The following is a 27,205-nucleotide window of genomic DNA, read 5'->3' as shown; positions in this document are numbered from 1 at the left end:
TGTAAGTGTACTATTAAAAATATTTCAATGATTTTTAAAATGTATTTCCTTCTGTATTTCCCGTGTCCGTGCCCAGCCATCCTAGGCTCTTGATTATGATTGATTGATTGATTGATTGATTGATTGATTGATTGATTGATCGGTCGATCGATCTCAACGCGAACGGTAATGTTCGTAACATTCCCCGCCGGCCTTGCCGCAGCATTAAGTACCCGATCGACAAACAGATTGTCGAGCAATAAAAATAAACAAATAACATCGCGGACTAATGTGCCAGCGCTGATATGAATAAGCTTACTACACTGATAATTACGTGATATGCGCTGATATGCCCAGCGATATATTGATTGAAATTAGGGTAAACGTGATGAACGCTGGTATGCCTTGTAATTTCCTCGCTGAGATCAAGAAGACGAAATTGACTTGATCAGGATATAATTACCGATGTTTAGTAAGGGCAACAGAGTATGTTCTAAGAGAAAGGAAAGTGTTCACCAGCAAGTCAGTTGCGATCAGTCATTCAATCGATGGGATAATGAGGTTGGGAAAGTTATTGGCGTTTAATGGTTGGAGCTGACGCAAGACAGGGTTAATTGGAGGCCATTAAAAGAGGCCTTGACTGCAGTGGACTTGGTAAGTCTGGTGATGATGATAATGATGCCTAACGTTAACTTGGCTTGAAAACTTCCGCTATAGCTTATGATATATGAAAATGACAGCTGTGAGGTCGTCGCACAGCTGCAGCGAAAATTATTGGTGCGTTAGTCAAGCGTCTGAACTGCACGCTGCATTATAAACAGCATAAATGCTACTCATTTCAACGAGAACCAACGCAAAAATAATGGTACATATTTTGATGTGTTTCCTTTCAATTTCACCGTCAAAAACGAGGTGCAGGCGAATGGCTTACCACTGGGGAAACGTAAAGTGCAATGCAGCATACCCGCACGCATGCGCATTATAAAAGTCAGCCGTACGGTGCATTTGCATAAACATCCGAAGGCACATTTCGAGTACACGTGTTTGAGTAAAAGTTTCTCACTCACAGTGTTGCCTTTCTCCCTTCTCCTCCTTTCCAGGCAGGGAGCGTTGACGACACCAGTCTTTTTGGGAGCGACCACAATAGCGTCATACGAAAAGGTGAGTGCGTTCGAATTGAGTATACATTTGCATTAAGCCTAAAGGAATGTCTACCTGCTCCCAGTGGATGGACTTCCGCTTGTCGATGCTTGACGAACTTTCGCCACCTTGTGGTCCGGGCGTATGTCGAGTGCGTCAAGGCGACAACAGAGAGCTGAATTATCGGGGGAAGGCTCGAAGGGACGGTCTACAGACTATAGACTGTTGCAGTAATTGGAGGCCTTGCCCTGTTGTAACAACAACGGAAGCAAGGGTGATGGTTTTTACAGGAATTTATAATTTAAAGGGTCCCTGGAGGTAACTCCGTCCAGCTTTAGTTTTCGGCAAAAATTTATTCTGTGCTTCTCTCTGGATATGTTGTTCTTTGTCAGGCAGCAAATGATGGGTTTGTTACTGAGAAAATTGTATTTGAAATTGTCCCGCCGCTCAATTCAAACTCGTGGCATGTCTACCGAATCCCGTTATCACCGTTTAGAAGTGAATAGAGGTATTGCCTAGCATCAGTGATCCGTAGACAAATCTATGTCGACGCGCCGCAGTTTCCACGCGAGAGGCGGCGCACACCTGTATGTCATTTTCTGCCCTTTGCTACCTTATAAAACCTCAATTTTCAGTGAAAGTAGGTCTTTTATTTTTAAAACGTGGTAATCTGTCGAGGCAGACCAAGTTCACTTTGTCATCAGTATCCCTATAAGCTGGCAAAATCAAGCCAGGGCCCACGGTGGCGCCGCGCTGTGTCCAAATTTCGTCGCTCGGCTGGTGGCTGTCGCGCTATAAGCGCTATGTCGCCTAGTGTGTAGCAAAACTACATTTCATGAATAAAACTGAACGCAATGTAAATGATTACTTTTGTTGGGGGAAACTTCGGACGCCTTAATTCTTTTTTTTTTCTTGCAAGTAGTAACCGTGCCTTGCGCGATTTACCCCTGGTTTTTTATCATATCTGGAAAAGTTTGACTGCCACTATACTCACTGTGACGCTGCCGCCCACAAGCCAACCACGATCATGAGAAACGATGCGACATCTCCCGTTCTGGGATACAGCTTCAGTATAGTGGCGACGTGAAGCTGTTGTTAAGTAGTACACAGAAGCTTAATTTTTTTTATATCTTATCTACTTGCGGGCAAAATCTTCGCTGCCTTATGCTCACGCCTAGTGCTGCCAGGTGGTGCGTTCTCCTCGTCTGCATTGGAAGACTACTGCGCATGTGCAAAAGGTCCTTTGCTAATTTGGCTGATAAATGAAGAACAATAAAGAAACTGTACACCTATGGCGGAGACTAATACAAAATACGCTGGGGCGTTGCGTCCTCTGCCAGTTGAATATATAGCGCGCACCGCTGCATCTCATTATGCAAACAGTGCCTTTGTTTTCGTTGCGTCCATTGATTTACGGCATGTTCGTGATACAATGTAGCCACGCAGTAATGAAGACGATTTGGTTGCGGGCGAACCAGTCTCGCATGCTTTCCCTACGCTTACTTGTAATGTCAGCAGCAAAGTTGCTGTCATTTTATTGTTATTTATTCCGTAATGCCTTACGTACCAGATACCATACAGAGTGCGCTGAAGTCAATGGTTCTCGTTTTACTCTCGAGAGTTTAATACTTCCCATGTTAAACTAACTAAATTTCTGTGCACATATCTCAAAGTGTCACGAACCAGAAGTGCAGGAGGCATGTTGATAGATCAGTCACTGCAAAAGGCCGTACCTTCCTATAGGGAACAGTATAATTCGAATGGGCGTAATGCCACATCAGACGGTGATGGCATGATTGCAAATATGCAATTGATTAAACGGATGTGCCCGAGTACGCGCGCGCAGTTCGGTTGTCTTTCAACTGTTCAGGAATTAGGTTGATTTGGTAAGGTAGTGTATGTGGGGTTTAACGTGCCGGGGCTGCGCCTGGGCTACGAGAGACTCCGTAGTGGTGGGTTCCAGTTAACTTAGGCAACCCGGGATTCTTTACCGTGCACTAACATCGCGCAGCGCACTTGCGTTTCTGCATTTTACAACCTTCGAAATGCGGCTGTCGCGGTCGGGATTTAATCTCCCGTCATTGCTGTAGTTGTTAACTATACAGTGATGACATCTTTCTCATTACATCCACCAAGTTTCAGTACTTTTGGGGCCAGCAGGGGCGAAATGCGAGAAGTGCACAACTTTTATAAGGTAGTTTCACTGCCAAAGCATTCACGAATTAAACTGCCTACTCGTGCTACTACTTAGTTCGAAATGAGGACTCAATAAAGGGTGTGACATGTGGCCAAAGTCTCGTGAACGCGGTCTCACGTTATAAGCACCGATGAGACGCGCCATGGACGCATAAATCGTACACTAACGCCGGCTCATGATCGTATGGCGCTAGCTGCGATGTCATATGCCTTCCAAACGACTGGTATCTGTTCATTAGTGTTAAAACATCGTATCACTTCTTATGACACGCTTTACTACTACCACTACCTTCTGGACAGCTCGGTGACTTAATGTTTGCAAATACCACTTTTCTTAGAAGTGACCCGCACCTCTTGGGCGAACGAAATTGCTCGATCCTTACTACTCGCATGATCATAACATTCGAGCAGTCATCCACTGCGCCACTGGCTCCCTGTTTTCTGTGTCTAACTACGCAAACAGGCTAGGAAGGAATTACGAGAGAAGAGTTACGTACATGTGTGGCAAAAGAGCGTGACAATTACCTTCGATCGGCACACGCGTCAGGCTTCCATTCTTTTTTTTCCCTTGAAAACACGCGTGGTATGGTCGATGACAAAAGATGTTGGAGTGCGATGGACGAGAGCAGGGAGGGGGACAAGGCGTGAGCGTTCGTTGAGCTGTGACTGAAGGCCATTGTGCTGAGCGGAGCAGCTCACAACAAAAAGGCGTCATAACGAAGGCGTCCCGCCCCGTTCTCCCCGCCCCCCTGTTGTTGCGGTATTGTTAAATGAGCCGTGCGGAGGAGGGTGGACACGCGTGTGCGGTCCATATCGAGTGTTGTTTGTTCTTCGGCCGCTCTTTTGTGCCTGCCGACGGCGTCGTCTGTCATCCGACGCTCGTGCGTAGCTGCCCCGCGCACGGAGCGGAGTTGCACTCGTTTCTTGCGGTGTGATTTAAGACACAAAGAAAGACAAAAGATTAAGAGACAAAAGATTTAAGAGCCACTGCGCAGCTTCGGCACTTAAAAGCGGTATACGTCTCCGGTATGCTAAATCTCTAAAACACTTAACGTAGCGGAGGCATACCAGCCTGGACGCCGGCTGCACACGCGCAGTGGTAGGGGCGCGGCCGGACGGGCTGCAGCTCTTGCACAGCCGGCGTCCCGTACACCGGTATGCGCCTACGCTAGTATGTCTCCGCTATGTTAAAACTGTCTAACAGGAGGAGAGGCCACGGTCTTGTAGCGCACGCAACCTTAATAATTACGATGCTGATGACACGTCGAAGGGTTGTAAACACCGCGACACGTCAGCTCCACTGCGACGCACGCATAGCTCACCCGGTCTGCGGAGCGCAACCGCCCCCGTGAAAACACGGTTTTCGGCCGGCGACACGCACCGCTAGCTTCCGCCGCTGGCGCGCTTTGGGTCGCGTGCCGCCGTCCGGGCCAGGAGCGGCCGTGCGTGGTGTCGTCCCCCGCCCCCATTTTAAGCCTGCATATCACGCGCCCGCGTGTACCGTATACCCCCCGCGCGCAGCAAATTGAATGATGGCACCGTGGTGCTCTATGCGGCTTTCCTCATCACCACCACCGCCCTTCATGTGTGGCCGCCGCCCGACTAGGCTCACCTAAGTGCCTTAATTTACGGACGCGAATGGCTTCATTGCGATGACGTGGTCTTTTTCCGGATGAGCTCTCTTCGTTGGTCAAGTGAAGGGTGCAAGCTGACTCGCTTTTAAAACCGCGTGGCGTGGTGTACGCTCCACCAAAGCTACTAGCCGCGATTACACGAAATAGTTACATGAATTACATGAACATGTAACAACAGTCACAGGCGTCTACCAATCGCTTATACAGTCAGCTAGTGGCAGCGTCAAGCATTTGTGCTGTAATGAAGGTTTGCTTTTGGTTGGCACACGAGCGCCAGCCAATCATGCATATCGACGGCCGGATAGGCAAGGTGCCGACCAATCAAGTGTTCTTCCTTTGTGAGGAAGTGTCTGCGTGTAGTTATATGAGCATGTAACAATGGGATGTAGCGCAACATCACTTAAGAGCAGTAGACGGGCAGCATGGTACATAAGCTCATAACATTAGGTACATGAATTTTAATGAATGCCCATGAGCGCACTTACATGAAAGCGCATATGGGCACTCATGTTGCACGTCGGATAGACGCCGCGCGACTGGCTTCGGTCGATTTGTTGCGGTTCCTCTCTGCTTTGCTGGTGCCCCGGGACCGTAATGAATGAACTGGAATCGGTCCGCGTCCGCAACTCGCAGGTGTGATGTGCCTCAGAACATCCACATAAATACTCATCGAATAAGCCACCTGCACTGGTGACCCCCCTCTCTCTGCCCCCATCTCTTAATCGGCATCAGGGGAATTCACGCACATACACGTGTTATATGAATGCATCGTGGTCTATATGTACATTCCAAGAGCCGCCCTTGGGGATCGCAGTCTGCCGTCGGTATCACCTTGCCTAAGGTGCGCATTCCTGACGAAGTGGTCATGTATTACATGAAGACGATGCGGTAAAGTCGTTACAATGCTCTTTTACCGCAATCATCCTGCAACCGCCATTACAGAAACGACGCAATAACGGGTGAAAAGCTACCCGTACCGTACCTGGCTGCGCCGTTTAACCTTGTCGTCTGAGGTTTGTTTTTGTAGCCGGCAATTAGGGGGTTGAATTCGCGAATTGCAGATACGAAACAGCACACTCAAGGAGATGCATGGATGGGCAAAATAAATGCATAGCAGCCCGTATACTACATCCGCATTTCGCTCCTCTTATGGATTTCCACAAATAATATAATCCATATATGGATGAATGTTAGAAGCGCCCCTCTGAAAAGGGGTGGTAGTGTGCGCCACTGCGCTCGCGTCACCGTGCTCATCCAACTAGCGATTTGAGTCACTATCTGCGGCGAGGTTTAGTTCTGAAATGGCTGGGGTGTTCTGGTACCAGGCAAGGAGACTCAACGTTTACGCAGGGTCCGGTTCTTGCTTTGACACGCGAAGATCAATTAATTTTCATCGTAAAAGTATCGAAAACAACGCCGACTCGGAGCTGACTTGTCAACAACAAAACGGAGATCAAACGGAACGAAATATGCAAGCAGGTACAATTACAGACAAGAAAAGTCTGGCGCCTAATAAGCACGCAGGAATTTATGCACAGTGCGCAACGAAAACTGTCGGAAAAACACTGCTGTAGCAGCAAGACAATGGAGTCAGGTTGTCAGAGTGAGGTGGGGTTCCGCGGAGAGGGGGGGGGGGGGGGATTAGAGAGGCCCGCGTCAATAATACAATAATGGCTGCTGGGGCGACCACGCCGTTTTGTTTTCGCTGTCAGCGCGGTACACAGCATTGCGTGCCACGAGCCGTTCCGTCGTCTCGCTCCAGAAAACCTGTTTCTTTGCGGCGCAGCCGATCCGGGGGAGGGGGGGGGGGGGGGGGGGGGTTGAGGGGGACAAGCGTTCTTTTAGGTCCGCGTGGTTCTTAGCTAAGCGCCCGCTGTCTTGTTTTTCCTCCTGTCCTTTAAATTTTCTCCCGGCGCAGGGAGAAACGCGTCGACTGCACTGCCAATGTTGTCGCTAGTTGGCTCGTTGGTTGGCTGTTTGCTGTGACTCGTTTCCCGCTCCTTGTACGGGTTGGTTCGTTGCGTGTTTGTTTGTTGCGAGTCGTTTCCCGCTGGAGATCGCGTGCTGGCTGCCTCTAACTGAGGCGCCGCGATAACCCTTGTGTTTGGCTTCCGCATAACCGCTCTAGGTAGCTCCGGCTAATTCGCATTTTTGCGCCGGTTAGTCGGGAGGGGTAGACGGAGCTCGAGATCAGAGAGAGTAGACAGTTTTGTCTGGCGCTTACGTTGAAACGCCGTAGTTTACGGCATCGTGTCAGTGACGTAGCCGGCAGGTGTTCGTCCGCGACTTCGACCTCTATGACCGTATTGGAAAGCTTGGTTTCATGCGTTACGAAATCTTGCGATGGTGGTGCTAAAGTCAATCGCGTGATCGTGAAGTAGCAGCTGACTTTTTCTCGAATATTTTTTGGCATGTCAGGCTGCATCTGAAGGTCTGAGGATACCAGTTATTGTGCACTATGATTTGGCAGTTATCTGAAAGAGTATGACTGGACGAAAACATGCGAGAACCTGAATAGTTACATAATATTTATCTGGCACTCCTATTTTGAGGATAATGCTTATGAAAACGTGGTATAATTTAATTATCTGCACAGCATCTGTACACACTTATCCAGAAAAGATCGCTGGGCGAAAGCATCCCGCAACTCTTACCATAACGGTTGGCTTTGCCTTTAAGTATTCTTGCTCGAATGCTTTGCCAAAGGCATAATAATATCGCTGATTTGCTTTCTACTGCGGACAAGCGCTCATTAAACAATAGCCCTATAGCGTCAGTCTAGTAGAGCGTTACCTCACGAGATGTCACCACTAGTATAGAGACATGCCGGTGTGTAGTACACATTATTGTCTTTTTCACCCTCGCCGGCACGAAGAAATTTATTAACGAAATTGAGGCTGAAGACCTTCGAACCCTCTTCCACCCCCACCGTTCCAAAAATTACAGCCCTGGATCACGTGATCACAGATGGCACATTCTCAGTGGTTAACACGAAAACATAGCGGTGCTCTAATATCTTTGTTAGAAGATTACCGCGTGCTCTCGGAGTGGTTGCGTCATTGACCTTTTCGCTACGATAGTTGTACGACTACTAATGCGATCCCGTGGACACCGGAAAATCTCCTAGGTGCAGCTACTAGTTAAACAAGTTAACGGGCGACCAATGCCACTGACGTGGAAGGATATGGGTTAGCATTCGGGCTCCGACTGCGTGACCGATTTGTGTTATGCAAGTGAATTCACTCACACCAATGACAAAGTTTGGGTTTTGACAATTTATTTGCACGTCGTCCAATTCTTTCAAATCATTTTGGATATTGCCCAATCAGTTGAAATCAGATTCCCAGTAGCCATGTAATGTCCCGCCAGGGACCCTTGAGGTTCAAATAAAAAAATTTTTCCTTTTGTTTTTTGCTCTCCGATTCCATACAGCGTTGCAATGGTTGACGGCGTGGCAATCCAGCCCCAAGAGTGACTGTGAGCCTGCTTTGACTTTGACTCTTGGCCTTTCCTCTCCAGAAGATTAAACTCACATATCTTAAGTGAATGCATAATTATCACTTTCAAGACGCGTAAAGCGTATTTCTGTATCGCGTTTTAGCTGTATGTGAACGCAGGTCGGTCGATTCCTTTGTACACGTTTTAACAGTGGTTTGCACGTGCAAGTGGCTCTTGCGTTTGCAAGTGGTGCGCCTTTTGTTTTTGGGTTCCTCCTCTCCAGGCTTCAAGCTTCCAACGACGGTCAATTTTTGTGAGGATAGAACTACTAATGGTAACGCATTCATACTCGACAAGTATAGGGTGCGTCAAAAGCTCCCAGGCCACAGGGCCTACTTTAGAGCCGTTTAGTGGTAAATGTACGACAATTATGAATCTCAAAATTTCTGCAGGAAATAGGTTTTCACCGCTGAGAGCCTTGGTATTATACTTTTATAGGCGTTTGAAGTCCTCTAATGTATTGCTAAAAAGCAGACCTTGTGGCCAGGGGACTTTTGATGCACGCTGTACATCCACCATTACAATTTTACGGAACGCGACTCAAGCGGAGAAATTTAGTTGTGCGTCCAGAACGCATTGCTTGAGATTGAAAATGCACGATGCAATTCACATCCTCAGAAATAGGCTCCATGTCTATTCTATAGGCGGCGTACAAAAGCAGAAATGAAATAAGCTCTTCACTAATGTTACTGTCTATCAACTTTTGACTTCGGGTGCACGCAAATGTATGCAGCGAACGGTTGAGGCCTGAACCGTGCAGATGGGTCATTGACACCAAAATGTAGCCTAGGCAGGCCCGGAGGTCATTTGGGGCACGGATTTATAACACTGGCTTCAGCGTAGTAGGCACGTGTTGGAATCGTGCGCTAAGAGCACGGGAACATCGACTATAAATCGAATTGCCCCCCCTCCCAGCGGCAGTTCGGCTTTTCTCCATAGGCGCCTTAGAACTACGTCGTTGGTGTATTGAGCACCTGCCCGAACCGGTCGCGGCAAAGCATACGCACGTTCTAATGCTGGATAGAAAGAAAAAAATAACACCGAGTATTACTTTCCAAGTTTGAAGAAGCTCATTTTTCAGTCAAAATCTTGATAAGTTTAATCTCCTTGAGTCCCAAACTGGCTTGGAATCGTGTAGATTCGATTCCCAAGATTTGTTCGTTTCCAAGCGCAGATTTTTACACATTTGGTGTTGCGGTCCATGCTGTTGAGGAATAGCAGCTAGAAACAAAAGAGGATGACGAGAGGATATACAGTAAAGCGATTGCGCCCAATATGCCTACTGTGTTGTTTCAGTGACGAAAACTTTACATTTGGCGCAGTCGACAGGACGAGACCCTCTAGTGTTGAGTATAACTTCGGGTGAGCTTGGAATTCGATGCATTGTTTTGAATAAAGGCCTACTAAACGCCTATTCTAATGCATACCTTTGTGTGCTAACTAGTCTCGTTGAAGCCTCGTTTAAGGAAGAAGGGCTGTTTTCACAATGCAATGAATGGATAGAGGCAGCTGCTGGCAGTGAAGAAGAGGTGTTGCGATCGCGAGGTAGCAGACGGATGAGAGGAGGAAAAAGGGAGGGAATACTCCAGGAGAACGCGGGAGACATCTCTCTAGCCAGCAGCATGCAGCCGCTCTTCGCGGGCGAGATTAATGCGTGGCGTTGGTAATTTATGATAATTGTCATCGATCTCTTCCCCTCGCGATGATTTTGGAGCGAGCGGGTCGGCCAGCCGCTCGCGCGTCGGGGCTGGTCATTGCCACGACCCCAAAATGCGGCTACCCCTGCTTGCTCCCCTCTGTGTATGCGGCCCTGCTGCCGCCTCCGTCGCCGCGTGTCGTCTGCTCTCTGCGCGCGCGCATCTAGCAGACGACGCGCGCCCTAGCACGTGCGAGCTGAATTAACCTAAGCTGCTGCGGCTTCTGCTTTTGCTACTGCTGCTGCTGCGGCTTCTTGCGATGGCGTTGGCTGCGGGTATCCCTGCCATCGGGCCCCCTCGCGGCAGCTCGCTGCGGCCAGAAGGAGCTCAACAATGAAGCCCTGAACTGCGCGCATAAACGCACTAGCGTGTGGAGCATTGTCGACTGCAGGGGTGTTGTTTTTGCGCTGTCGTCTGCGAGCCTTTGCTCTTTCGTCTGCGAGTCATCGCATTGTCGCCTGCGAGTCCCTTGTTGGCGCCGCAGTTACGAATAAGTGGGTTATTAGAAAGAAAGGAAAGCAATGGCGGCATGACATGTGGCACGCATCTGCTTACGGCCACATTACAGTTTTTAACGAGGCACTGCGACATGTTCTTTATCACTGCGGCTTTAGTTCTTGCTTGCTCCTCCTGTTTTTATTCAGTCTTTTGTATTCATGGGTATTTGGTATGTTATGAAAAGCCGTTTTACTATTTCCTTCCTTTTGATTTTCATATTTCTTTTATTTTTGAAAAACACTACTACTACTACTTTTTAACGTTGTGCAGTTTCTCGTTTAGCCGTATTGAAATAAACATATTAGGACTTCTGAGGCCGCAGCCTTACGGGCCTCTATACAACGGCATATTGGTCATAAACATCGCGCTCATAAACGAAGCTCTGATTATGTCATCTTCGCGGCTTCTAGTTCAGCGCCAGGTGTCTGAGATCAGAAGCATGCGCTCCCTTTAGTCACGCACAGTTAAGCCTTTATGCCTGTCGCGTGCCCAACAGCTATCTAGCAGTGAACGCATATTTTCGCTATTAGAGGGCGCGACAGTCGTTAGTCGACGAGTGAGTTCGGTTCCATTCCATCTGTTAGCTCCGCTCTTAAACGCGAAGACGCGTTAGGAAGTCTCATAATGCTTAGGCTGATGCAATCCTTTGCGTGCCCATCATCATCATCGCAGCTGTAAAGCTGCGGTACCATTTTCGCACTACCCCCATTATAACGCGCTAGCCCGACCGAGCTATGTGGTGTACGTAGCGTGCGCAGACGCAGCAAAAGTCGAGCCAAATACCATGTCGCTTTCCCCATAACCGTGCAAGGGAACACACGTGTTGAGGCCAAGTCTCCACCATGATTGCTAGCTTCATCGGTAAGGTGTAGTCGCACTGCCTCGGGCTTTCTTATCGTTCGTACAACTGCGTTGGCCTTTATGCGAAAGGCCGACTCGTGGCACAAACAAAAGCGCAACAATAAAATAAGGGAAAAAAATGGAGGAGAATGCAGTCCAGCATCCCCGCTTCCCTGAGGAAAATAAAACGAACAGATAAATAAACTGCCTTGCCGCGTCGCGGGCCTAATTGAGCCTGGATATATTACACGAAAAGACTACTTCTGCAGGCTTATCCTCTGACCGTCTGGAATTATATCGCATCGCTACCCGTATACCCTTGGCCGTGTGCGGTAGCTTATAAATATTCGCTTTTTTTTTGCCCCTTTTCGTTGTGCCTTATTTTCGTTGCCCAGAAGGGTATAGAGTGTCGTTCGTGGGGTTATATATACACAAGCGGGTGAATCGCCTCGCTGGTAAAATAAATAAATAAGCAACATAAACTAAACCCATGGGGCTGCGTGCGCATGCGCTGTTCATTTGGTTAATTACTAACCGAGGGAGCTAGACGAGTGCGTTCAGCGCGCTGCCCTAATGGCGGTAGGGTTAATAAACGTGTCGATGACGGTGAGACCGACTGGATTAATGACCCGACCGAACGTCCGCGTGAGCGCGATGGCATTTTTCTTTATATTTTGTCGTCTTCCACGCATATATGTGGGAGAGGTTCTGTATAAGCGTGCGGCAGCGTCAACTCGCGACAAGCCACACCCATCTTAGCCGCCGTCGCGTAGTATAGCAGGTCGTTCTGGCCGCGTGTAGGAAGCGCTATTACCGTACGCCGCAGAACAGCCCTTGCGAGGAAAGAAAAGTAAATGAAGTAACCGGTAGAAAACAGAAAACTGCAGCCGCAATTCAAAATGGCGTCCTCGCTGGGAGACGCAGACGTGCGCACATGCACGCGCTTCGCGTTGCAGACGACGCGGTCGCCGTCGTCTGCGACTGCGAGGGAAAGGATGAAGAGAAAAAAAGAGGGCAGACGAAAAATAAGAAAGTCAATGGAGAGCCGCCGTCTGCTCTGATTATCGGCCGCAGAAGGAAAAAAAAAGAAAACGCCCAAGAAAAGAATTCGTATCGCCGAATGCGCCGTTCGAATAGCCCGCGGCATCTGGTGGCGGTGGCTGGCGGGGATCAACGCGCGCCTAAGCAGCAGCGGCAGCCGCTGGAAACAAAGTGTCTCACCTTGTCGAAAAGCCTTCTCGGGCTGTGGGACACGATAAGAGCTGAGAAGAGGCGCGGTTATTTTCTGTGCCAGCTCGAGCGTGTAGCGTTTGTTCCTAGAGGGGCGATGATCCCGTGCTGCGCCGAGCGTATCTCGCCAGCACCGCACATCTGTTTTGCATTCCGAAAAGCACGTGCTCTAGCGGCTGTACACGGGGCTTGGTAGCCGCGCCGTTTTGGCCCGAAGAGCAGCGGTATCTGGATGTCCGCATAGTAACGGCGTCCCTATAGTCGTGCCGCCGCTTTGTATACCCAGTGACTCAGTAATCTGACCCCGAAAGCCGTTCATGTCTTTACTTCCCGCATTACGTGATAGTCTAATATCACCATTTATACCTAGCACAATCTTTAGACGTGTGTAAATTATTCTTGTCTTGCTCACGCTGAATGGAAAGTTTGGGGTTGGAAGGCGACCATTGTCTTCTGTTTTCTTTATAATGGTACCAAATGTACATGCTCCTTCGGTGCACTGGCGTCTTCTAGTTGCTCGCAGAGCTAGGCCTACGTCGCTATGTGCCTATGTTGCCTGAGGTAAAACACAGTCGTTCGGTACTCAATGGTTTCGATAGTATTGAAGGACACTGACTGCACCAAGCATCCAGAACAGTCTTGTCGAGTGATGTTTTCTGTTGTGGTAGCAGAGGCGGCGATTCCTTTGATCACTGGACACACCCGTCATTAATTGTCTGATGATATTGCCTATGTCCTCGTCTGCTCAGAATCCTCAGACGAAACTTTCTATACCGACTATAGTTCATTATGAGTCATCATCCCATCTTTATCTCTTCATCAGTCATCATTTCATTTTTATCTCTTAGTAAGAGTGAAAGTGGGAGCTTCTTATTCAAACAAGCGCAAAGTCCCCGCTATTGGTTGTATTGTCCAAAAACATTTATTAGAAATAAGGTGTTTAGGGAAGGGGACTGGGTGGTCGGATCCTCAACCCAGGACTCCGTTGGCGAAGGCTGCTGCTGCCCTGCCTCGTTTGACAAGTGCGTTTCCGGTACGCTGCACGCGTCAACACCACTGAACTCTCATTGGGTCCGTTATTGGGAAATTTGCCGATTATAACGCCATCTGTGGCATTGAAATGAATTGCTGGAGGTTAGCCAAAATGAGATTAGGTACGTTCCACCGCTTCACGGCAGCTCACTGCTCAGCTCATAGGCGGCGCCTACGTCGCCTAATTTCTACAACGGAGGTCTATATACTCTATGTTATTGAACCGAAGTTTCATGAGTGCAATGACTATAAAGAATTATGGTTCACAGGACGGCATAGGCCAGTTAAACGCTTACAAAATGGTCTATAGACAGTCTATAGACTTCTTATAGACCCTATTACCTTTCTATAGATGTTTCTTTTTGTCTATTCATAGTCTATAGACAAAAGTCTGCTAAAAGTGTATGGCCATAAGTATATAGATTGTCTATAGATTTGTGTTGCCTTAAACTGTTCTCTAGGGCTTGTCTATAGAGAGTCTGTGAACTTCATAGACAGAAGTCTATGGACAGTCTATAGACTGTCTAAAGAAATTTTTTGTAAGGGAAGCGCGCGTTTACTTATGTGATAGTATAGTATGAACATCATGTGGGCCACAATCTTGCTTTCTTAACCATGGTGTTCATGTCGAGCCGGGTCCCCTTTGATGGCACCGCAGGTATGAAGGTCCGCAACTCCTCGGAGAACCACAAGGACATGGTGATCAGCGGGGTGACGTCCCCGACGGACGTGTTCTGCTCGGTGCCCGGTCGTCTGTCGCTGCTCAGTTCCACGTCCAAGTACAAGGTCACCGTGGGCGAGGTCCAGCGCCGTCTGTCGCCGCCCGAGTGCCTCAACGCGTCCCTGCTGGGCGGAGTCCTGCGCCGCGCAAAGTCCAAGAACGGCGGCCGCTCGCTGCGGGAGAAGTTGGAGAAGATAGGTCTCAACCTACCTGCTGGTCGGCGCAAGGCGGCCAACGTTACTCTGCTCACCTCTCTGGTCGAAGGTGGGTCGGCTGATGCCGCTTCTCTATAAGGGTGGCTCGGCTGACATCCTCGATGCTGACGGCCGTTGGGTCCTTGGACAGTCCATAGACTGTCCATAGACTTCTGGCTATAAAGTCTATAGACTCTCTATAGGCCACCCTAAAGAACAGTCTATAGGCAATACAAATCCTACAGGCAGTCTATAGACAATCTGTAGATTTATGGCCATTATGCTTTTAGTAGAGTTTTGTCTGTAGACAGTCTATAGACTAGGAATAGACGAAAAGAAATATCTATACGAAGGCTATAGAGGCTATAAGAAGACTATAGACTGTCTAAAGACCATTTTTATAAGGGCATGTAGTCAGCCCGCCACGTTCGGAAAAGTGCAGAGAGACACCAAGCTCCTCTGGCGAGCGGGCCTATTGGGTTCAAGGTAAAGCCTTTTATAAAAAGTTCATAAGCCAGAGCAGGGTTTGCATCTAAGTCGTGCAGTGGGGCTCCTGTATAACATTCGTGGAAGTGTATGACCATAAATCTATAGATTGTCTATAGACTGCCTATAGGATTTGTATTGCATATAGACTGTTCTCTAGGGTTTGTCTATAGCTAGTCTATAGAATTTATAGACAGAAGTGTATGGACAGTCTGGAGACTGTATAAAGAAATTTTTCTAAGGGAGTACCAGAAATCATCTTACTTTCAGGAGGTTTGGATCGCCGGGGACGCATTACGAGCCACACGGTGTGGCTCAGAAGCAAACACCCTGGGCTCTGAACTTTCGACAAAGGCTGTACAGCGTACTTTCCTCAACGTCTACCACAGAGGGCCACAAGCCAGCTGCGGCTGTGCACATCATTTGCAGGGCAGGTGTGGGTGGCTCACTTAAGCAGGTTTGAGCCTACGCAAACGTAGGTAAATTGTCACATGGCGTCATCGTAGAAACAGTTCATGCGAGTCGCCCAAATGTGCCCGCAAACAATGGGCAGTGATGGTTTTTCCGCGGTGCAAAGCTCCCTTTTTTTCCCCCAGAACTTAAATGCCCTTCACGATAAAGGGCCAAGGCTTCAGTTAACAGAACTATTGCTAATTCAACATGATTCTGGGCTTCTTTCCATGAAAGCCACACCACGGTCCTTTAGAAAGACTCTGTCCACGCACATCATCATCTGCCACCCAAAAATTGCTTTTGAAGAAAGTAAAGGCGCAGTAACTCTGGACACTTCTCTGTGGACACTTCAAGTTCGCCATGAGGGAGGAGAGTAAGGAGGGAATGAAAGAAGGCAAGAAAGAGGTGCCGTAGATGCCGTTGTGGATGGCTGCGGAGTAATTTCGACCACCTGGGGATCTTTAACGCGCACTGACAATGCACAGCACAAGGGGGACTTTTGCGCTTCGCCTCCATCGAAACGTGAAAGCCGCGGTAGCTGTATTTCAACTCTGGCACTCCGGCTCAGTAGTCGAGCGCCCTAACCACTCAGATTCCGCGGCGGGTTGATGAACAGAAATGCATGGAAAGGAACGGAGTGTGAAGCGAAAGAGGAAGCGTAGCCGCATGCAGTACGTGGAAGGCTCCGGATTGATTCGGACCACGTAAGGTTCTTTAACATGCTCTCATAGCGGTTCAGTCTTCCACTCAAAGTTAGACAGCAACATGAGTTTACCTTCTTCATTTCCTCATCCTTCAGTTCAAACAACGTACCATATATAGTGAGAGCTGTAACTTATAACGTTAAAAAAGGGGTCCCCCTCGCCCTTGCAGTAGTATTACATAGGGGACACGAACTATATGTTTGATGAAACATTGGAAGCTCAGAAGAAATGCATTTGGTCTGCGGCATTTCTTGAAATGAAAGGCAGTTATTAAAAAAATAATTCAGCGCTATACGATGTTGGGCCAGTTTCTTGATAACTGACTGAAATATATTACGCTATGCTTTTTGCTTGTTCCATCATTTGTGCTAGTCCTACAGGGCGCCGTGTACAGAGCATCTCTGGCGACCCGAATTCTTAGCTCGTCGGTTTTGTGTGCTGCTGTTCAATGGCGGAAACAAAGCGAGGAAAAGAACTGAGGCAAGCATCTACGAAGGAATACCGGTGCGAGTGATCGAATGCACATTCCTTGTTGCGCACCGTCTTCTTCGCAGAACTGCCCATTTGCTATCGACGCTGGGAGGAAAAAAAGAAAAGAACCAGAGGAAATAAAGAACAAAGAAAAAAGTGACGCGCAGTTTCGCCACGCATGCTCGGCTGACTCTCCGGGAAGAAGATGTACGATTTACGACTAAACAATCGAGCTCTACCGGCGGAGAGAGAGAGAGCACTATATGGAAGGGCGGACGTCGTAATTGGCGGAGGAGGTTGACGAGGAAGCGAGATTCATTTGTTGGCGGCGGTCGCGCAACCCCCCCCCCCCCCCCCCCCCCCCCTCACTTCCCTCTATATCTCGACTCGGGGCTGTGGCCCGCTCGTAAAGATAACTCACTCGCGCAGCCGTTGCTGTCTGAGAACAGCGCATCCTCCTGAATACTGGAGCAGCCTCCCAGAAAGGAGTCACAATCCAAGAGAACGGCCGCGTATGCATCTTCGCTCGGGCCGTCGTCGTTAAAAAAAAAAAAAATGTTCGCGCCCCTTTCACAGAGCCCCATCCTCGGTTCCCCCTGTGCCCGCGTTTGCTTCGTTTCAAGTGTTTTCTTGTATTTCTTCTCATTCTATTCCTTGGCGTTTTCAGCCGGATCCGTAACTGCCTGCCACACGGGGCCTCGCAGGAACCGCGGTGACGAAAAGCGAACAGCAAATAACGCGGCGTTCGTCGGGATCGCGTCTTCGTCGTCTCTCTGAGATTCGTCTCTTGAACCTTCGGGTCTCTCTGTTCGAAGCCTCTCTTTATTTTTTCCCTTTCCCCCTCTTCTCGCTCGCTTGCTTTCCGTCGTCGTTGGCCGCATATCTCTCTCGCGCGCTCCGTTTTCGCGGACTTTGTGAAGTTTCGTAACGTCTTGGCTGTCCCTGCTGTATCCGTCTGTCTCTTACTTCCCATATCCAACCTCGGATCCGGCGGTGTTCCTGTTTTTGACTGCCACGACGCTTTCTTTACTCTTCGGCGTCTTCCCGCCAGGGTTGCGCCATCTGGCGCCGATTGTAGCGCCCCACCTCGGCGGCATTCCTCACTCCGCCCGTGACTCGCGTGTCTGATGAAGCGAGTCTTGTGTCATGGCGAGCTTCGATCGAGGTCCGGTTGGTCGCTTGCCGCCTTCGCCACAGTCGCAGCAGAGGTGACGTCTCTCTGATGGGTGTGCTGTATTAAGGCGTTTGGCCATTCGGTTGTGTATTAGTATTAGTATAATAGGTTTTACGTCCCATAATGCCAGCCAGGTTATGACGGGCGCGGTAGTGGAGGGTTACGGAATAATTTCGACCCACTGGGGATCTTTAACGTGCAGCTGATATCGCACAGCACACGGGTACCTTATTCCTCTCGGCTCCGTCGAAACGCGGCCGCCGCGGCCGGCATGTCAGCATGTAGGAGAGGTTAGTGCCTGATAACAATGTTGGCTACTTCCTGTAGCAGAGGCATGAACAGAAAGATATACACGAACTGCCATGCTGGACTAAAAAAAAATACACCGGGCGATGCTCTGCACGCTGCAGCTGCAGTATGCACAACACGCAACAAAAGCACAGAACAGAATACGTCAGTGACATAAAAAGGAATTTCAGAAGAGTTGTTCTAGAAAGCAGGAAAAATGCAGTTCAACTCGTCGAATCTGCAAAGTCAGGGCTGTAACATTTATGAAGGTATGGTTACTGCTAATCGTTCTACTCTAATGGTAATGGCATTAGTCCTCTGTGCGTTCTTTTAAGACGCGCGAATTCGCTCTTCCTTATTCTGATATATACTCTCCTAACACAGGAACGAGAGCAAAGTATGCCAGACTTGCCTGCTCTGGTTGCGGGTTCTCATTTTGCTCCTGAGGTCAGCGTCCACGAGAATTGCGGGAAGTGGTTTCAAGCCCGGTAGTGTTTTTATTTGCGTGCGTTGTCATTATTAATGCGTGGTTTTAAGTTACGAGCAGCGCACGGAATCGTGCCTGAGGGAGACCGCTAGATTGTGTAAACGCGGTTGTTCTCTAACGTTGACTGGCAGCTCGTGACGCGGCCCGTTTTGCGATCGCTCCCACTAGAACCCCTCTTAGCTCCGTAAGCTTTGTAAACAAGAACGTAGAACCAACAAGCGGAGGTGGTAAAACACTTTTATGAGCACACACAAATAGTCTGGTCTTAATAGGTGTATGCAGATAGTAGTACATAGGTCACGAGTGTAAGGCGCATCATGATAGGCGTTCTCTTTGCTTTGTGTCCGTGCCTTCTGCCTAAGGATTCAGGGAGAAAAGTTCCCCTGGTGTGGTGCGCAGCAGTATCTAGACAACGGCATTGGGGGAAAAGGATAAAGGTGAAAGTGACTGGAGGATATAAACATTGACCACACTGAGCCGCAGCGGTGATGGTAATCGCGTTTTCGAAATTCCGAAAACTGATATGGCTATTACTAACGGCCGGCTACAAATCTCTAATTGCAACTAGACACCTAACTCTAATAGTTAAAAAGTTAATTATTGGGAATTAGTTAACCATCTTGCTAGATGATTCACCGGTTTTCTGGCGACCAACAACCCTGGCGATGCCATCCTTTTTTTTTTTTGAAAGTTACTTAGTCTTCCTTGTAACACTCGGTGTATAGCATAAGCACGTGATAGGCTGAGGTCCTTTGAATGGTCACCGCCTGTGGCGTTGTGTATTTCTCAGCACAGTTTCAAATCATTCGGAAACAGAATATGTGTCAAAGAAAGACTACGACAAAAGCTCCACCCCTCGTTATGCTTTTCAGAGTTTTGCTGACAGTCGCAGCTTTATTTGATCGGTGCTTGGTCGTGCACTGACTCTTCTTCACGACACGGGAACCATTGCGTAAGCTTGAGATGCGGTATACATCGAAACAAGGGGTAAGCAGCGACCACAAGGCGGAATCACCTAAAGTGTGGCCGATCAAGTGCGACTGATTAAGTTCGACCGAGGGAACAACTAGCCAAGCCTGGGACGGGGATTCGCTTATGCGTTATGGGGTTTTAACGTCCCAAAGCGACTCAGGCTATGGGGACGCCGTAGTGAAGGGCTCCGGAAATTTCGACCACCTGGTGTTCTTTAACGTGCCCTGACATCGCACAGTACACGGGCCTGGAGAATTTCGCCTCCACCGAAATGCGACCGCCGTGGCCGAGACCGAACCCGCATCTTTCGGGTCAGTATCCGAGAGCCATGCATAACCACTGATCCATCGCGGCGGCGGGACGGGGATTCATCGGCACCATCATACGTGTGACCTGACGGATCTGGTGACAATAAACCTAACTCTCGTCGTTCCTCTCCCCCTTCCCGTTTCCTTTTGCTTAATTGCTCTGTGCAGCGTGCACAGTGTTGGTGCTTGGAGAAAAGCAGCGCCACTCAGGAGGCAGTGGAAAAGTTCCGAAACCGCGTGTGTGTGATACGCACGCATTCAATGCGATCGAAACGGTACGCGGAGGCACGACTCTTCCGCAACGTTTTAAGCCCGCCTCCTAGTCCGCTATAAGCGAACTCCGGAATGGATTCCGGTTTGCGTGGACACGGGGCGGCTTCGTGCACAGATAAACACCCGGCCGACTGAGTTGCGACAGCGGCCGGCGCGCGATTGCACTTTTGTTGACAAGATCCGCGTTGCGGGAAGACTCGCCCGGCAAGTTCTTGTTGCGCCGGTCCCTTGGGTCCCCTCTTAATTCTTAGCTGACAACGGCAGACGATTCACTTTGCCACTTGTGCTGTTTTTTTTTTCTTTTTTTCTAACTGCGCCTCCCTCTTGTGTTCTCTTTGCAGTCAGAGCAGCTCTTGAAGCTCTATTGCTAAATTATCGCGTTGCCTCGTGCAATTTGGCTCGGCATTCGCTCGAGAGTTCAGCCTCTTCACCATTTTTCGTCGCGAACTGCGTTAGTGCTTCAACCTATCAATCTCTTCTTTTTTTTTTTATTCCTTTCCGTTCGCGTGTCACTTTCACCAGGCTTATTTGATTTTGCTAATTGCACGCTTCTACAGGTAATGTCTTCAAGTTTCTTCCGACAGTGCCAAAGTGCCTGCTTGTTGATGCCTTCCATGGATTGTGGACTATCAGGTGCTCAAAGTAATCTCATCTCTCGCGCTCCCGTAGATAGCTGCGAGGAGTGCTGGAGCTGGCATTAATTTAGGCTATCGGCGTTTTAAAACCGTATGTCAGAGCTGCCATTGAGAATTCTGGGGAACACCTGTCAATTCCGTGCGATACTCCACTGTGGTAATAGAGTAAGAAGCTTGGCCAGCGTATGACGACGTCGCTCAAGCAGCACACGACTAGAGGTGAATACAGAGGCGGCACCTGGTGGTGTGAAAAACAAGTTCTCTGCGCTGTGCATTGCTGCAAGGAGCACTTTAGCGGCGCTCCTGCAGGTGCTTACGTTAAAAGCGTTAAGGTGTCGGTTGATGAGAACCAAACTCGAAGCAGACGCTGCACAAGTCCACGGGTGGTGGCGCTGCTCCTAGTTACGAGGTGCTTCTCGCATCTCTGAACCGTTGCGGCCATTCAACGAGCCACCTGGTTGTCTGCGGCAGCGCTAGCACGCAGTGCCGGAGAGCATAACCGTACCGTGGTAGCATGACGCAAGGTCAAACGTCCAGTCAAAGGGGCGCGTTTGAACTTCAATGCCTCTTCTTTCCGGGCTGTGCTTTTCAAATGATGAAGACCCAATTTACTCCACATATCTAATAATAATTGGTTTTTCGGGAAAGGAAATGACGCAGTATCTGTCTCATATTTCGTTGGACACCTGAACCGCGCCGTAAGGGAAGGAATAAAGGAGGGAGTGAAAGAAGGAAGGAAGAAGAGGTGCCGTAGTGGAGGGCTCCGGAATAATTTCGACCACCTGGGGATCTTTAACGTGCACTGACATCGCACAGCACACGGGCGCCTTAGCGTTTTTCCTCCACATATCTCCAGGATGCGTTTTTCTGAGGGAGACACAGCGCAGTTAACATATATCTGGGGAAGTTCCAGTGTAGCCCACATTTGTCCTGACTGTGCCTTTTTAGGATTGGGAAGCTCAAGTGGAGTAAATATAGTTACGCGCATTTTTTTTTTTTTTTCTGGTGAGGAAGTTTCAGCGCAGTCCCCGGATCTCCGGGCTTTATTTTTCAGGTGATGATGATACAGCCTGCAGTGGTCCATATATGTCTGGGTTGCGTTTATCAGATGAGAAAGGTTCAGCCCAGTCGATACATGCCGGAGGTGTGTTCATCAGATGAGGAAGGCCCGGCGTAGTCCACGTATGTCTCGAACCTAGGTTCTTCAAGTGTGCTAGCGCCATTCCGTCCAATGTACTGGGAAGCAGGCAGGAGAAGTAAGTGGTGTGGGGGGGGGGGGGGGGGGTGATTAACTGCCTCAGGAGAATGCAGAGGACATCCTTCTGCCTCTATCAGCAACATATCGCAGCCATTTGTAATTTTTTCGTAAACTTTCGCCAACTCGTCCCAATAAGCATCTGCGTCCGTTTCCGTTTTCTAAGCTCCTCTCCGATCTGAACCGGAAAGAAAGCCCACATCCTCCACAAATGAGTAGCGCGTATTCGCCGTGGCTAACGTTGCGTAGGCCATTTCTCGCCTTCCGTTATCATGTGCAACCTGTTACATTCCACTCGATCCTTCTACGGAAACCTTGTCAACATGACCTGCCATTGTCCTCCTCCGCAAGCAGGCATGCATGCATTCACATCAGGATATATGTTTCAAAATAACACTCGAGGCCGCGGTCACCCATTCGGATGCCAAGTCGGCACGGCCCAGCGGCGACCGCGTCACGCTTCTTATCGGAATTAGTCGCGAGCAGACCGGTTTCTCATTCACCGCGCATCCCAGGCGGCCCCTGTCGGCCAGAAGCTCAAACGTTGCTCGACCGAAAAAGACTCTCGGAACGTGAATGCATACCCAAACGAAGGGTATATATACGTTCGGACCGAAAGAGATGGCAATCTCGCCTCTGCTGACTGCCGTATTGCCTCCAATACTCTTCATCGAGGTTGAATCGCGGCTTTGCGGTTCGCTCTGTCTGATACACCCCGCGCTGTGTGTGTGCGCGCATGTGGTGACACATCCGGGTCCTAATAGACTTACTAAATTGCGAGTTCAATTCCCGACTCGTATCTCCTCGCATCTCTATCCTCCCCTTCTGTGTCTTGACTCTCGAAAACGTTATAGAGTGTTGGCGGCGCTGGTAGAAGCATTTTGTTTTTTTGTTTGCGCACAGCTGTTCTTGCTGCGACGCAATCTGAATTATAACGGTCAGGCCCGGCGTGCTTGGCGTCGACTGGTTCTGTGTGTTTGTGTGTGCGACATCGGGGGCCATCGATCATCCGAGCCCGAAATCGGGATTTTCGCTTATCTCTGGTCGACCCATTTTTTAAATTTTGTTTTCTTTTCTTTTGTTTTATTAACTAAGCGAAGTGTACAACGCCCATTCGCCACTCGGCAAACTGCGCGACAATGAGACGGCGCCTCGTTTTACCAATACATTTGTCGCATGCTGAGTGAGCCAGTGCACGTAACCGGGAACGCGGTTTCGTCTGTTAACGCTTGGCGTCGCTCTGATAGATATGCCCGGCGCTACACTAATATACGCGCTACTACGCTTTCGCCTCCTTAGAACAGGGGGCAGTTCCGGTTGTTACATAGCGCGAGCCAATCAGGAACCGAGTTCGCCGCGTTCCAGCCGACATCGCTTTCCGATTGACCAGCGCTTAAAAGGGCCACTGGGAACAAATTGAAGTTGGTCTGTATCGATTCAAATGATTATCGCGTTCTGGTGACAAATAAGACTACTTTCAGAGGAAGTAGAGCTTTTGTGAGCAAGTTATCAAGAAACGAAAGGCGGTTGCCACCGTCACACACTGTTTTTAAGTATAAGCGCGGTGATGCCAACTTCAACTTTCATTTCCGGATCTCTGAGACTAGGCTGCTCCGCCATTCACTTCCATTTGGTGATCACGGAGTCCCCAGGGTTCTCGACGTCATCATCAACGTCATACGTTTGAATCGAGTGGCGAGAAAAAAAAATATCACATATAAATGCATACCATGCCCAGCTTTCCTTGACATTCAACAACTAGCGCTATCTCTTGGACACTAATAGCGAACATCGCGTAACTCAAAGGGCTATTTCAAGCATAAAATTTTGAGAAAAACAGAGAATACCGAGAGATTCTGCGCGAACATAGTGACTACACTATCATGGCCGGCTCTTTCATTTCGTTGCAGTGTCTGTCCTACGAAGTATACTTTAGGAGAGTTAACTGCTGGGCTAGTTGGTGTTGCATACTGAAAGAAAGATTTTGCGCCTAACACACACCACACACAGAAAGAAGACGACACCACGGGCGCACACTTCAACTGTTTATTGAGGGTGAAGCACTCGACATATATAGGCCACGAAACAAAACACCGCGCATGCGTACAAGGTAACATGAAAAAAACACTAGCTGATTAGGCGCGATAAAAACTTGCGCTCAGCCTCATAAAGAAAACCCGATGTATCACTAACACAGTTAGGGCCCGCTTCCTTGATGTAGAACGCTTCCAGAGTTTCTCGGGATGTCTGACACCTGCCTCTACCCAAAATCCTCGCCTCACGGAACCGTGGGAAGCAATCGGTGCAGGCTCTGCAGTGAACCACAAGTCGCTCACCTTCGTTATTTTTTATATCTAGTGCATGCTCCCTAAGCCGGTCATTGACACAACGCCCCGTCTGTCCAATATAGGATTTTCCGCAGGACAGAGGAATTTCATAAACCACATTTGTGGCACACTTCACGAAACGCTGGCCATGTTTCTTCTGGCAGCCAAGCTTTTGCCTATCGCATTACTTGCGGGCCCTAACTGTGTTAGTGATACATCGGGTTTTCTTTATGAGGCTGAGCGCAAGTTTTTATCGCGCCTAATCAGCTAGTGTTTTTTTCATGTTACCTTGTACGCATGCGCGGTGTTTTGTTTCGTGGCCTATATATGTCGAGTGCTTCACCCTCAATAAACAGTTGAAGTGTGCGCCCGTGGTGTCGTCTTCTTTCTGTGTGTGGTGTGTGTTAGGCGCAAAATCTTTCTTTCAGTCCTACGAAGTGCTTACTGCGCTCACGCCAACTATTTTTCACGCCATTGCAAATCAGTGGGATGTACTGAACATTCGAAATTTCCGCCGTTAGTTCGAGTGTTAAGCGCCACGCGGCGTAAGGTGGCAGCAGTGCAGACGAAGCACTCGTCCAGATTTCTTGGGCTTGTTTGGTACTGAAGAAACATCAACAAAGCCATAAAATGGCAAACTATCGAATTTTTTTACTAGAAAGAAAATTCTACCTTGTTGTACTCAGTTTCCCTTCAACGTTTCATGGCGGGAATGGCAAGCTGTGCACCACGCACCGAACAATCGTGAACCGTTCTTCCACCCACGAACAGGTTCGAGTTGCTCCCCCCCCCCCCCCCCCCCCCCCTTATGCAGACGCCCGTGCCTGCTCGTGCTTGCGCAGCGTTGCACAGATTTGTGCAGCTGCGGAGCCCCTGATTGCACTGGCACATTATGCAGCGCGAGTCACGGAGCGGCTGCCGCTGGGGCTGTGCTCGATTTCACTTTGCTCGAAAATGAAACAACGCCGCGTGCCGCTTAAAAGCAGCGTGGCACCGACCACACCGGTCGCTGGAATTTCAATAACGTTGTGTACCCGGTCGTATGCAGAAAGGAAACAAAATAAAAGCACAAGAGTGCCGCGGCACGCTTTTGGCGAAACAACTTACCCGCGGCTTAACGTTACGATGTATATGAGTAGTACATGGGAGGCACCTCGCGCTGTTCTTGCAAGTCCGGTGAGGTCTAAACGCTCGCTGTCCTAACGGACGGGATAAGGGGGAAATTCAATCGGCTAGCACATAAGGGACAGATAAGGGGAAACGTGGACTCCAAAGGAAGGGAGAGCCTGGCCGGGGGCAGAAGGTAGTCGGGTGAAGATAGCGGATAGCGACCGCAGAACATACCAGATTGGAGGTCAGTGGGAAATGATTTTATCTTGCAGCGGATGAACCGGGCCGATGATGGTGATAGTGAGGGCGTAGTGATGATGATGAGAGTGAGGCAGCGACAACCCGTCTGTCGTTACCAGAGGCAATAGCCTTGTTTACATGAACCCGACAGTGGCGGGTCGACACAGAGGTCGAGTTGAGTAAGATTAACCCAACTCGATGACTGCCTGTTTACATAAACTCGATACTAGCGAGTCGACTCTCGCAGCGCGCCCTGTAAGGCGCGACCGCACGAGTAGTAAACCGGCGCCTGATTCTGTTCTCCCCTGCAGAAAATGCTTTCCGCCCTTACGGCGCGGTTCAGGTGTCCAACGATATATGAGACAGATACTGCGCCATTTCCTTTCCCCAGAAAACCAATTATTATTATTAAAGCGTGATAGAGGATTGAATGTAATCTGCGGAGGGGGCTGCGAGTCAAACCCACCCTCTGCAGTCGAGGCTAGCCCAGGCCGACTCGACGGTCGCTTAGCTCGACCCCCTAGCGTATACATGAGCCCGACAGCAGCCCGAGAGCCTACTCGACCCGGATTTTGTCGGGCTCATGTAAACCCAATTATGTCGTTGTTTCCTGGAATACTGTGCTTGTTAGTAATGAGGTGCAGTCTGTCGAACGTAGTACCTACTGCAGTGAATTTTTTCCTCGCGTTCATGCATAGAAGAATATTACTGAGCTTCGGGCACAGCATGTAACTATGGTCATGTTTCAAGACCCTGGACTTCGGAACACCTGGCACCATCAAGCTAGCACCATCAAACAGCGTTCCACCGAGGTGTGAGTTTTGTAGGGCTTCGTTACAAACGACTGTGGCAGTTCTGACGACATGGTCTCGGCTCTAACTCAGTGGAAAGTTTTGTCGAACCTTCCTTGAGCGCCTTGCATAGGTACCCACGCGAAGACAAGCGCCTTTCCCGCCTGAGATCAAGTTGCAGTATAGCAAACGTTAGCTTTCTCTCTTTTTTTTTCTTTTTTAGCAGAACTGGCGATTCAACTAATTAATTCGTATTTCGTGCCAAGCCGTTCGAGATCCTGACGTAAGACTTGACACCACGCAACCGCTGAAAGTGATTGCAGCTGCCTCGTTTGACGTCACGCTGTTGTTTTTTCTCCTTGTGAAGATCGTTTCACGTTTCAATCTGTTATTCGTTGCAAAAAAGACGCTACAAGTCATGAAGCTTCCCGTTTTGCCACCTTTTGACTGTTGTTTCCTATCACTGGGATAACAGCTTGGGCTGACTGGTGGCACATATTTTAACCTGATGGCGTTAAGACGCCGGTTCTGCAGAATATTTGGCGGCGTCGTCGTCGGCTGAAGAGTTGCAA

The 27,205-nt window shown here is 49.1% G+C and overlaps 1 protein-coding gene across 2 annotated transcripts in view; it reads left to right on the top strand.

Annotated features, from left to right (window-relative positions):
* Positions 1-27,205, top strand: part of TfAP-2 (transcription factor AP-2) — a 181,944-nt gene that overhangs the window by 135,996 nt on the left and 18,743 nt on the right. For both annotated transcript variants that reach the window (XM_077642024.1, XM_077642023.1), the window contains exons 4-5: positions 1,080-1,140; positions 14,403-14,729. In XM_077642024.1, coding sequence (XP_077498150.1) covers positions 1,080-1,140; positions 14,403-14,729 — 388 coding nt within the window. The remainder of the gene's footprint in view (positions 1-1,079; positions 1,141-14,402; positions 14,730-27,205) is intronic.

The sequence above is a fragment of the Amblyomma americanum genome, chromosome 10 (genome assembly GCF_052857255.1).
Source record: "Amblyomma americanum isolate KBUSLIRL-KWMA chromosome 10, ASM5285725v1, whole genome shotgun sequence".
NCBI classification, from domain to species: domain Eukaryota; kingdom Metazoa; phylum Arthropoda; class Arachnida; order Ixodida; family Ixodidae; genus Amblyomma; species Amblyomma americanum.
The sequence above is the reverse complement of the archived record's forward strand: the minus strand, read 5'-3'. Positions and strand labels throughout refer to the sequence as shown.